We start from the raw sequence: 12,324 nt of genomic DNA on the forward strand, positions 1-12,324 counted from the left end.
TTAACCACCTAATTTTCAGTCACCAATAAATGAGAAGTAACACTCAGTGAAGCCACAGCAGAGGGCTGGAATATCCCAATCTCTTCCAGTGAAGATTACTGTAGTAAACATGTATGAGTTCAAAATAGCAGGACTAGAGAAGCAGACAATGTGAGTTTGGGTTTTGCTGACTTGGCACTCATGAATGACTTTTCCTCTGTCTCTATGCTATGAAGTGTATTGGCACCTGCTAAATGGCATCTCCTCTCAGCATTACTACTTTATTTCACTAGGTAGTTAAGTCAATAGAAAGTCACATTCATGATTTTCAAACATGTCTAGGATATAGACTGTCTCTACATATAAAAACATAGATTTTGATAATATGGGACAGTATTATCTTCAATAACCACATGCACTACAATTAATTTAATTTCTGTACCCTTATTTTATATTACGTCAGATTTCCAGTTTAATTAATGTTTCAATTATCTGCCTGCTGAAGCACGACAGAGCTCAGGTGCACTTTTCCTGCAACATTTTTTCTGCCTTTTTTTTTTTTTTAATCTAGAGACTGCAATTTCTCCCCTCATTACATTTATTCATAATTTCATATTCAGTGAACCCAAATTTTACAGCAAACAGGAATGTTTGCTTATTTTATATGCTTTTACTATTTACAGTTTAGCCATTGCAAATGAAACAATGAGGTGTAAAGAGGATTACATTTACTCTAAACTACTTTATTTATGCAATCTGAAATTTTGGTTGCTAATATGTACTTAAATACTGTATTCACAATATATATGTTATCTGGAAATATCAAAGGAAGTCAGAGGGCAGGGCTGAAGTGCAGTCTTTTGGATTCTTAAATCAAAAGGCACTACAAAGGCAATGGATATTACAATAGTTTATAATCAAGTATAGATTAATGAAATATTATTCCAGGGTTCAGTTCTGTTCAGCATATTACATCATCTCCCACCAGCTATCAATATTGAATTCTTCCTGGTTCTTCAGGAATGACCTATGGCCTACCTCTCCCTTTTTTGAAATTCAGATTATCACAAAGTGCTCTGGTTTTAGCCTAACAATATTTGTTCATTTCAGTGAGGGTTGTAAAATATATAAGGCTGAATCAGATGAACTCTTCCTTTAGAGTGGGAAGAGGATTTCAGAGTTGGCATTAGATAAACCTTTGTGTAGCTGTAATGGGTGAGATAAGTGAGAAAAAAAACCCCAAACCAAACACAAAACAACACCCATCAGTAATGCTATTTGAAATTTTACAACTATCAGAGAAAATACATAACAAGAAAATACTCTCTGAGCAGGAAGACCATAACTATTTGCTATAATAGTCCTTGCACATCTTGAATTACTAGAGAGACAAAGATGATTTCAGTAAACATCACCAGAACTTTAGGAGCTTGCTTTCTTTTACAAAGCTGGAGTTTTTTAACATCAAATGATGGTTCCCTTGCAAATAACATGTAACACGAAAAGAAAATAGCTTGATTTACTTAATAATTGTGATAGAAATTCGTGTGGTAAACAAACAAAAGAAAGAAAACACCCAACACAAGGTAGCAGGCTAAGTTTGCCTCCCTGCTACTGAAATTCCAGGAAGACAAATTAAAACAACTGTATGTTCATAAATGTCCAGATATAAACACATTGCTTATGGTTCTCTAAAAAGTGCAATGGGAGGTTGTACGAGACACTATTTCACTAGACTTTAGCGTTTTAGGAGGTAAAACACATGGTCAAAGGAACCGGTTCTTAATCCATATTCAGACCTGAAAGAGAGAGTTTGTGTTACTTCCTCCTCTTCAAAATCAATTTAAACTGTCAAAATAGCTGCAAATTGGCAGGTTCCAACTTTGACCTCAAGAAAACCCTCTGAAGAACCAGACTGAGTCGTTTCTGTAACATTTATGTCAAAGGGAAATTTTTAATTTGCAAGGAAAAACAAAAGTTTCTCTCTTCAGAGGTCTCTCCAGCAGCAGCACACGGGATTTATCGCTTCTCCTTTAACTCACTCAGCGTGTTTGCGGCTGGAAACTTTCCCGAACGCAAGTACCTGCTCTTCTCCTACCTCACCGGGGAAATGGGGCGATTTGGTGGCAGAAATTCCGAGGAAAATACACTTTTGTTAGTCCAAAGAAACACAAATCGAGCACACCGAAGAGCTCCCCAGCCGTGCAGTGGGGCGGGCTCTGCAACGCACCAATCACGGCGCGGCTCCTCTCTAAAAATACGAGCATCTGACCCGCGCCAGCCCAATTGTGTTCGCCTGCTCCGCAGAGGACGCTGCTGCCATGTCCGAGACTGCTCCCGCCGCCGCCCCCGATGCGCCCGCGCCTGGTGCTAAGGCCGCCGCCAAGAAGCCGAAGAAGGCGGCGGGCGGCTCCAAAGCCCGCAAGCCCGCGGGCCCCAGCGTCACCGAGCTGATCACCAAGGCCGTATCCGCCTCTAAGGAGCGCAAGGGGCTCTCCCTCGCCGCTCTCAAGAAGGCGCTGGCCGCCGGCGGTTACGATGTGGAAAAGAATAACAGCCGTATCAAGCTGGGACTCAAGAGTCTAGTCAACAAGGGCACCCTGGTGCAGACTAAGGGCACCGGCGCCTCCGGCTCTTTTCGCCTCAATAAGAAGCCAGGAGAAGTGAAGGAAAAAGCTCCCAAGAAGCGTACGGCTGCGGCCAAGCCCAAGAAGCCAGCGGCTAAGAAGCCTGCCAGTGCTGCCAAGAAGCCCAAGAAAGCGGCAGCTGTGAAGAAGAGCCCTAAAAAGGCCAAGAAGCCGGCGGCTGCCGCAGCTAAGAAAGCGGTCAAGAGCCCAAAGAAAGCGGCTAAGGCAGGCCGCCCCAAGAAAGCAGCAAAGAGCCCTGCCAAGGCAAAAGCGGTGAAGCCTAAAGCAGCCAAGCCCAAGGCGGCTAAGCCCAAAGCAGCCAAGGCGAAGAAAGCAGCGGCCAAAAAGAAGTAAATTGTCCGAGAAGAGTCCTACTCTACACACTTTGTTATCCAACGGCTCTTTTAAGAGCCACCCACACTTTCCCTAACGGAGCTGAGACACTGAGGTCGTCAGTAACCTGCAGCAAAGATGCGGTAATTCGTAAGTCGTCAGAGGTCCATTGTATATTTTTTGTGTCTTCCCCTACAGTTATCGAAAGGAAAGCTAACGAGCACGGTATAAAGCGGCGGCTTTAGGGAAGTGTACACTTTTACGTGCTTGTTTCTTTTTTCTGACAAGTAATCGGTTTGACTACCAGGAAGCAATGTTTTATAATAGCGATTTGATAAAAATGGGATGTGTTTTTTTAAGGATGTATTTTTTAACAAAAGTAATGCAGTTGCAAGGCATGCTGCTACTGAGCCATGTCTAATCTGTTGTATTGTTTCTCATAAAGTGTATCTTTAAATGGATTTATCCATGCAGGGGAGGAGGGAAGAGCTTTCCTTGATAACCCAAAACTATCCAGGAGCTCTTTCATTCCTCTGTACCCAATCAGAAAGAAAAAGAGCTTCAAGTATTGAAAAAACCCGCCCTGTACAAGGATTGGCCAGAGGAGGGCCCGGCCTGCTCTCCTTCCCCCTCACTACCCCCCCCTTCCCCGAAGACGATTACACCTCGTATCTGCGGTGCTGTTTCAGCCTCTCGGAGACAGGAAGGAATCGGAGAGAATGAAGGGGAGGGGGAGGGCCGGGAGCTGTCACCCTTTGTTGACTGGTTTAAGAACTGAACGGAAAATACTTCATCCCAGGAAGAACAGGACATGTTGGCACGATTTTGTTAAAGGAGCCATGGAAAGCGTTGCTACTATCACCGAACCAAAAATAACGTTAATAAAAATGGAAAAAGACAAAAACGTGGGTTGAGTAATTCATACAAAACGGGTTAGCTAAAATATGGATAACTGCGCTCTTTTATGATTTTGTGGGTGGCTCTGAAAAGAGCCTTTGGGTTATTTTCTCTGGAAGAGACAACTTGTCGCCTCTCCCTTGTCTTCATTTGGCTTTAGCCTTGTGGCTGTCGGTCTTCTTGGGCAGCAGCACGGCCTGGATGTTGGGCAGCACTCCACCCTGCGCGATCGTCACCTTGCCCAGCAGCTTGTTGAGCTCCTCGTCGTTGCGGATAGCCAGCTGCAAGTGGCGGGGGATGATGCGTGTCTTCTTGTTGTCGCGGGCAGCGTTGCCTGCCAGCTCCAAGATCTCAGCCGTCAGGTACTCTAGCACAGCCGCCAAGTACACCGGGGCACCGGCCCCCACTCGCTCCGCATAGTTGCCCTTGCGCAGCAGGCGGTGGACGCGACCCACGGGGAACTGCAGTCCAGCCCGTGATGAGCGCGACTTAGCCTTGGCCCGCGCCTTCCCGCCTTGTTTCCCACGTCCAGACATCTTTCTTTGCTCGTACCTTAAGCAAGCACACGATAGCAATACACAAGAAACAACCCGAGCTGCTCAGCTATAGTCTCGTTTTCCCGCCTCATCCCTTCGCTGATAGGCTGAGAAGTAGGTCTTCTCAAGGTAGCCAATGAGGAGAAGGATCGTATTTTAACCAATCAACAATGGATTTAGGGTTGTTATGACGCATCTTAGTGTTCTGACCAATGAAAGTAAGAAGATAGAATTCTTCTCATTTGCATAAGACAAGCTATAAAAAGCAGAACACGGCTGACGTGTGTATTCGTGTCTCGTGCTGCTTGAACTGTTGGGGTAGTGTGTGAGATCTATATTTGCTGCCATGCCCGAGCCGGCCAAGTCTGCTCCCGCACCTAAGAAGGGTTCCAAGAAAGCGGTGACCAAGACCCAGAAGAAAGGAGACAAGAAGCGCAAGAAGAGCCGCAAAGAGAGCTACTCCATCTACGTGTACAAAGTGCTGAAGCAAGTGCACCCCGACACTGGCATCTCGTCTAAGGCCATGGGCATCATGAACTCCTTCGTCAACGACATCTTCGAGCGCATCGCCGGCGAAGCTTCTCGCCTGGCGCACTACAACAAGCGCTCCACCATCACCTCGCGGGAGATCCAGACGGCCGTGCGGCTGCTTCTGCCCGGCGAGCTGGCCAAGCACGCTGTGTCCGAGGGCACCAAGGCTGTCACCAAGTACACCAGCTCTAAGTAACCTGTCTGCACCGTAAAGTAGATTTGCTCGACCCAAAGGCTCTTTTAAGAGCCACCTACTTTTTCAATAAAAGGGCTGTATAGTCAAGTTCTAAAACGTCCCATTTTTTTAGTGTAACTTCTTTGTTTATGGTTGTATACTTGTTTTATGTGTTATAAGCAGAAAGATAAAAAGTTTTCTGCAGCCGTTTCCTCGTCAGGAACTTGTTACCAAAACCCCCCAAAAAGTTCATCATTGTAATTAACAACATCTACCGCTTGATGGTGCTGGTTTGTGGCAGAAATCAGAGCTGCCTATAGTGCCTTGTAATACAGCTGAATTTTATATAGTAACAAGTGACATTTACCTTAATAAGCTGTTTCAATAGTCACCTTATACAAACAACATAGAAGTCTATGTAACAACTAGCCCGGGGGAGTGGGCAGAAGCAAAGGGGGTCTGCCATGAAAATTAAACTTAGGGTAGCTTAGATAACTTCAGCGGGTTTTTTTAATAGTTGTGCTGTGTATACGATTTTTACAGCAACTTGAGTTTATGAAGTCTGCCTCCAGTGGCTAGTTTTAAGAAATTATAATGCTTTTAATCAAATTAATGGCATGAGTACAGGAAAGGTCTGATAGGCACAAAATTATATTCATCTTCACTTCGTGTTTTTAATTACAAAGTGACTATTGTCTACTAAAGCAGTCACAGGAAGAAGCTATGCAATTTACTGTGAAAATTGCATACACAATATAATTATTTTTTAAAATTTCTGAAGATAAGTAGCTAGTGGTGTTTCTCTGATGCAAGTGAGCATGTAGAATGTTTAATAGTCAGAAAATTTGGGGGCAATTTGGTGATGAGTTTATCACATTTCTGCTAATCAACCCTGAAGTCTTTTGGCCTGAAACAACAGACTCATGAAAGTCTTCACTCAAAAGAAAATGTTGCTTATGATTGCTTCTTCCAGTCTCAGTAAAAATGATAAGGCAATACTAGGGGGCTCTAATGTGAATATGGCATTTCTATCTGTATACATCACCAGATATGATTCTAATGTATCCACTGTTTTCTAGCAGTTCTGAGACGAAATTCTCTGAAGTCAGAAAAGAAAACCCAAGTACCACAGAAAAGTTTACTTGTTCTTTTTCACCAGAGGTAAAAGTAGTAGGATTCAGGCTCAGTGAGAATAGTAAACTTAAAAATTTAATCTCACAGGAGGACATACATTCAAAATTAATGCAGCAAAGAGTGTGAATATAAAAATCACCTGACAGCATATTCTTCCACAATGTTCTTTAATGCACTTTCCTATTCAGTTCAAAGCAAAATTCTTTGCATCCTTAGATCCATTCTACCCATATGGCATGGCTGGAATTTTCCAACCTTAATGATTCTATACTATCACCCAGCAACAGTAAGATGTCACAGTGCTCCAGGGAGACCTTATAGCAGCCTTCTAGAACCTGAAAGGGGCCTGCAAGAAAGTTGGGGATGGACTTTTTTCAAGAACTTGTATGCCGTTAACCACAAAGCCTCTTCCATTCATTTTTTTCTAACACAGAAAAAGCTAAGGAAGGAATTCTGGACATACTTGCATTTTGAAACTACAAAATAAGTAGTTTGTTTATGAAAGGAGCATCAGGAGAACTTGAAATTTTTAGCACCAGTAAAATCCACAACCTTTTTTTTTTTTTTTTAAATTTTCTTGTACTTGCTGTCCTACTTGCATTGAATGTAGATTTTTGTACTTAAAAATAGGAAAATGGAAGAAATGATTCACAGGATAGGAAGATAGCACACAATAGAGTTTCAGGCTGAAATCTTTACTTGAGATAGAGGATCTTGCACCACCTTTGTGAAGGATAAAAGTTATGACAAAATGCATACAGCTCTTTTATGGATCCCCTTTGATTTTTGTAGCAAGTAACAGTCACCGGAATGCAAAATAATCTGAACACTAAACATAATAAAGTTGTTTCTTTCATGTGCACTTGGGGTACAGCAAGGTTAGCATCATTAATCACCCCACTTAGAAAAGAGGACAAGAATTACATAGGAATGACAATTACCTCAATCATTTTTACACTTTGAAATGCATCTTTGCATGAAACTCTAGCCTCCTGTTCTCTAAGCACCAGCAGACCAGACCAACTGCAACACATGCAAACCTGGTTGCTAATTTATCTGAATTAGTTCCATTCCCTCTGTGCAGGAGCATTTAAACTCTACCTTCTGAAACTGGTGGAACAAAATCTATGAAAGAAGTGAAGTAGCCACATGGGTGTAAGGTATATATATTTAGCTCCTTAACCAATACTAAATGTACTGCAGGCTTGTGCTAGCAGCTTCTAGTTGTGTGTCTACTGAGAGGACAAAAACTATAAGCGTTTCTAAAACGTTAATAATCAGAGTGATTAACACTTTTTGTAACACACACCCTGACGGCAAATAAGTCTTTTACTCCTTTTTATTTTTTCCTCCTCTCATCTTTACACTGAGAATATTTGCGTGAAAGACTGCGTTTCTCAGCACCTTTCTGAAGCGGCACAATGTAAAGTGGCATTTGCCTTATCAGCAACCTTCCTGAGAGGGTGGGGGAACCTGCTGGGAGGGGCCTCCTGGTCAGAGGCAATACGCTGCCTTTTCCCAGGCCGCCAGGGGCGCCGGCATGTCAGAGTTGCTAAGTGATCACATTCACACGGGCTTGGGGAGGCAAATTTCCCTTTGTTCCTTTTTCACCACCGTTTGCACCTTCCTAGTCCATCCGGCAGCTCTTGTAAAACCGAATTAATGTTAAAGAAACAGCCGAGAGTCGGATTATAGGAGATATGAAGTGTTCACATTTGCCTTATTAAGAAATATATATGTGTGTTTTCAACACTAATGTGCCCACTTATGTGTTTTTTCATGGAATCATGCAATGGTTTGGAAGTGAACAAAATTTCAACCCCCCTGCCATGGGCAAGGACACCTTTCACTAGACCAGGTGCTCAAGGCTCCATCCAACCTGGCCTTGAACACTTCCACGGCAAGGGCATCCACTTCCCTGGGCAAGCAGTTTCAGTGTCTCATCACCCTCACTGTAAAGAATTTCTTCCTAATAACCAGTCTAAATCTACCCTCTTCATATATGGGTTTGATAAACCACATTTACAAAAATGTCTGACTGTACAACAGTGCTTTAGTGGTGGACTTTGCAGTAATGGGTTAACAGTTGGACTCTATAATCTTAAAGATCTTTTCCAATGTGAATGATTCTATGTTTATCTGATTTTAGCACGTTTGAGGTCTCAAGGCCCTTGCCAATTTAAACATCACCTAGTCCTATTCATTTTGTGCTTTCCCCCACCCCCCCCCCGAGATATATTACTTGAATCTAGAGGTACATAATGCCTAAACATATTCCTTTTATTTCTCTGTTGCAGAGCAACTACAAAAATCATAATGTCTCTGTACTGTTTCATTTCTTATCAGAGCATTAATTCATTTAAGGGGGGGGCAAAATATCAAACAAAAGATTGTCCTCTTGAACAGTTCTACAGCCTAGAAATTAAAATTTGAATCCTCTTGTAGAGCATACAGAGAATGCTAAATGTAACCAGGGGTTTTCAAAGAATTCTTCCATATTTTGCTATAATGCCCAGTGATTCCAATGTGCTGATGACAAAATTCATTGTGTAGAAGAAAGAGATACAGATGGGAGTGAGATTTGCTTCTCTTGCAGATGAGTGAGCTTATTACTCAGCTTTCAGAAAGTTAAACTCAGTTAACAGCAGGCCCCAAAATATCTTAGCTTACATCTCTCTTTTCCTTATATTGAAGGACAGACATGAGGAAAACTGTGGTCATGTTGAAAAGTGTTCCTCTTGCTGTCCACGGAGCTCAAAAAGGAGTCCCAGGGAAACTAAGAAGATGGCAGCATGTGCAGTAAGAAGTGTGCAGAAGAATGTCAGGCTATAAGAGCTGTGAGGACTCCAGGAAGAATGATACTAGGAGAGAGCAAAACAACATCAAAGGAACTAATAAAGGCAACACCCTGCCCTCCCAGAAGGGCAACAACTCTTCCAAGAACCACACACCTTCTTCCAAAACGAGATGGGAGTTCAAAGCTCCTGGTACCTCATAGAGAAAAGATGCCAGATCCAGCCAGCAGTATCAGAAACTTAAAAGCGATAAGGTTCTCCCCAGTGTAAACCAGCAACTGTCACCATGGTAGATTGTCACACCATGCAGTTAACTGACAACAGTGGTCACACTGCCCTGCCTGAAACCCTTCCCTAGCCCTAGTTAATTCTGACAAAAAAAAGCCAGGGGGACTTCCTGACATCATAGCATTAAAAAAGCAGTAATAGAGGGAAATTAACACAGGGCCCAAAGCAAAGAACATCCCTCCTGTTGTGAAAGAATTATGACAGGGCCACTGCCAGTACAGCATGATTTCTTTAGTACAGTTTGTTTGGTTTTTTGTTTGGTTGGTCGGTTGGTTTGTGGTTTTTTGTATTGTATAGGTTTTTTCCTTCCCCTCTGCCCCATGGTTTTCAAAGTCGAGGCTGAGGCAGGAAGCAAACTCCGTGTTAACCATTTGTAACAGCGACCAGCTGTTCCTTGATACTATCCAAAAGAACAAAACAAATCTAGATTGATACGAACATTTTGCTTATATCACCCTTGTGATGGTTTGAAACTGTTTTTAATTTTCCTTTGCAAAGTTCAAACAGAGAAAATGAAAGAGTGTAAATAAGTCACTATTGGGTGTAAGAAGAGCAAAATAATGATTGTTCTAAACACTTCCATTGGATAGATAGAAATGTTTAAGAACTATTACTCAAAACAAAGCAGGGTACTCTGCACACTCTGCATTCTGCAGTTGGGGCAGTTGCTGGGCTGTCTGGCTGCTGTTTCTTCTTCTCTTCTGGCTGAAGATAACATACTGACCTTGGCAGCTAAGTTAACAACTTTCTGCTTTAACTAACTCTGCTTTCTGCCAGGGAGGTCTGGGGGGGAAGCTCCTGGGAGAGAGGCCCCTTTGGGAGAAAGCAAAGGGAGATTGGTTGTGCTTTTCTGTTGATTGTATATATTTGTAAATGTAAATTTTGCATATTTGTACATATTCATTGCCTTTCATCATAGGTTCATTGGCTTTCAGACTGAGCTAGCCTGGTCACTGTCGGGGGGGGGGGGGAAGGAATTTCAGTTCACACTGACATATTCTTTATTTTAATATAATAAATTAACTATAAATATATATATAAATTTATAAATATATATGTGGCATTGGGTGCCAAAAATAAAAAATATGTTTTATTTTAATATAATTAATTATAATTACATGTTAAAATATATTATAATTATATATTAAAATATACTTAAAAATATATATATGGCGTTGGGTGCAAAAACTTTGAACTTTGCAAAGGAAAATTAAAAAAACAGTTTCAAACCATCACAACCCTCTATAAAGTACAGCAGAGAATGCTTAGAGTAGAACTAATTTGCTTAATATGAGACAATGTTTACTGCTATACCATACAGAAAAGCGAATTACCATTGCTAGCATGCTAAAAACGTCCAGGGTTTCTCAGAGAGCATAAAAACATTTAAATAACTGTTAAAGCACCAGATAACTAACGTGTAATCACACGGGATCTCAAAAAAAAGAAAAAAAGTATTTTTTAAGCATTTAGATCAACACACACCCTCTCCTCCCCTCCCCCCTCCCAAAAAAAAAAAAAACCAAACACAACCAAGGAGGAATGCGGAAGAACATAGCTAAGGCAGACGCTTTAAAACTTGTAAGTTTCTACCAAGTATCATAAGCATCAGAACTGTTGGAAGTGACTCAACACTTTTTGATCACTGTGGGCGGCTCTGAAAAGAGCCTTTTTGTTTCTTTTTTCGGTCCGATCTGCCTTTTGTTCAGTCGCAGTTATGCTCACTTGGCTTTAGCCTTGTGGCTGTCGGTCTTCTTGGGCAGCAGCACGGCCTGGATGTTGGGCAGCACTCCACCCTGCGCGATCGTCACTTTGCCCAGCAACTTGTTGAGCTCCTCGTCGTTGCGGATAGCCAGCTGCAGGTGGCGGGGGATGATACGCGTCTTCTTGTTGTCACGGGCAGCGTTGCCTGCTAACTCCAGGATCTCAGCCGTCAGGTACTCTAGCACAGCCGCTAGATACACTGGAGCGCCGGCCCCCACTCGCTCCGCGTAGTTGCCTTTGCGCAGCAGGCGGTGGACGCGACCCACGGGGAACTGCAATCCAGCCCGTGACGAGCGCGATTTAGCCTTGGCCCGAGCCTTCCCGCCTTGCTTCCCGCGTCCAGACATGGCAGCAACTCACCAAGCACAACGCAGTACCACAATCACTGAATTACTCCCAAACTGCGCCCGAAGCTTATATAGTGCTCGAGCGGAGCGGCAGCGGCTGCGATGATAGGCTCGGAAAGAGACGCTGTATCAGCAACCAATAGGAATGCGAATCAAGAGATAGCCAATAGCAGACCGAAGCAGGGCGTGTCCACAGCCAGTCGAACTTCCAACCAATGGGGATGCGACACTAACGAGCCGCTCGGTTGCTCAGCTCTGCTATAAAAGACGAGACCGAGCGCAGTGATAGTATCCTTTGGTTGCTTTAGCTTGCAGTAATTTGAGGTTGTGACCTGCTTCTCTCTGCAATGCCTGAGCCGGCTAAATCCGCTCCCGCGCCCAAGAAGGGCTCCAAGAAAGCGGTGACCAAGACCCAGAAGAAAGGAGACAAGAAGCGCAAGAAGAGCCGTAAAGAAAGCTACTCCATCTACGTGTACAAGGTGCTGAAACAAGTGCACCCCGACACTGGCATCTCGTCTAAGGCCATGGGCATCATGAACTCCTTCGTCAACGACATCTTTGAGCGCATCGCCGGCGAAGCCTCTCGCCTGGCGCACTACAACAAGCGCTCCACCATCACCTCGCGGGAGATCCAGACGGCCGTGCGGCTGCTGCTGCCCGGCGAGCTGGCCAAGCACGCTGTGTCCGAGGGCACCAAGGCTGTCACCAAGTATACCAGCTCTAAGTAAATACCTCTTCAAAACCCTTGTTTTAACCCAAAGGCTCTTTTAAGAGCCGCCTATTTTTTCAATAAAAGGAGCTGTAATTGCTGTTTTTTAATTGGATGCTAGTAATATAATAACAAATGTTTCAAATCATAAAAACTAAAGTTTTAAGAAAGTGGTCCCTACTTACTATGGTTTCTATGCTTGTTTCTGT

At 43.2% G+C, this 12,324-nt stretch overlaps 5 protein-coding genes across 6 annotated transcripts; 3 read left to right on the plus strand and 2 right to left on the minus strand.

The window, feature by feature from the left end:
• Window positions 1-2,300: 2,300 nt before the first annotated feature.
• On the plus strand, window positions 2,301-2,960 carry LOC128971033 (histone H1.01). Its single transcript, XM_054386423.1, has one exon. The coding sequence runs from the start codon at window positions 2,301-2,303 to the stop codon at window positions 2,958-2,960; it is 660 nt and encodes a 219-aa protein (XP_054242398.1).
• Window positions 2,961-3,982: 1,022 nt separating this feature from the next.
• Window positions 3,983-4,372, minus strand: LOC128971041 (histone H2A-IV). The gene has a single exon (XM_054386433.1). It carries the CDS (start codon window positions 4,370-4,372, stop codon window positions 3,983-3,985), a length of 390 nt encoding a protein of 129 aa, XP_054242408.1.
• A 305-nt stretch (window positions 4,373-4,677) lies between these two features.
• On the plus strand, window positions 4,678-5,176 carry LOC128971047 (histone H2B 1/2/3/4/6). Its single transcript, XM_054386439.1, has one exon. The coding sequence runs from the start codon at window positions 4,719-4,721 to the stop codon at window positions 5,097-5,099; it is 381 nt and encodes a 126-aa protein (XP_054242414.1). The 5' UTR covers window positions 4,678-4,718; the 3' UTR covers window positions 5,100-5,176.
• A 5,626-nt stretch (window positions 5,177-10,802) lies between these two features.
• On the minus strand, window positions 10,803-11,757 carry LOC128971038 (histone H2A-IV). Of its 2 annotated transcripts, XM_054386429.1 has the most exons (2): window positions 11,326-11,757; window positions 10,803-11,220 (listed from the first exon to the last, which is right to left on the minus strand). In XM_054386429.1, the coding sequence occupies exons 1-2, from the start codon at window positions 11,404-11,406 to the stop codon at window positions 11,017-11,019; spliced, it is 285 nt and encodes a 94-aa protein (XP_054242404.1). In that variant the 5' UTR covers window positions 11,407-11,757; the 3' UTR covers window positions 10,803-11,016. The 2 variants fall into 2 exon arrangements, with proteins under 2 accessions (XP_054242404.1, XP_054242402.1); XM_054386427.1 differs by having other exon boundaries at window positions 10,803-11,757.
• On the plus strand, window positions 11,754-12,134 carry LOC128971049 (histone H2B 1/2/3/4/6). Its single transcript, XM_054386442.1, has one exon. The coding sequence runs from the start codon at window positions 11,754-11,756 to the stop codon at window positions 12,132-12,134; it is 381 nt and encodes a 126-aa protein (XP_054242417.1).
• Window positions 12,135-12,324: the final 190 nt, after the last annotated feature.

This window comes from Indicator indicator, chromosome 14 (genome assembly GCF_027791375.1).
Source record: "Indicator indicator isolate 239-I01 chromosome 14, UM_Iind_1.1, whole genome shotgun sequence".
Lineage (NCBI taxonomy): Eukaryota > Metazoa > Chordata > Aves > Piciformes > Indicatoridae > Indicator > Indicator indicator.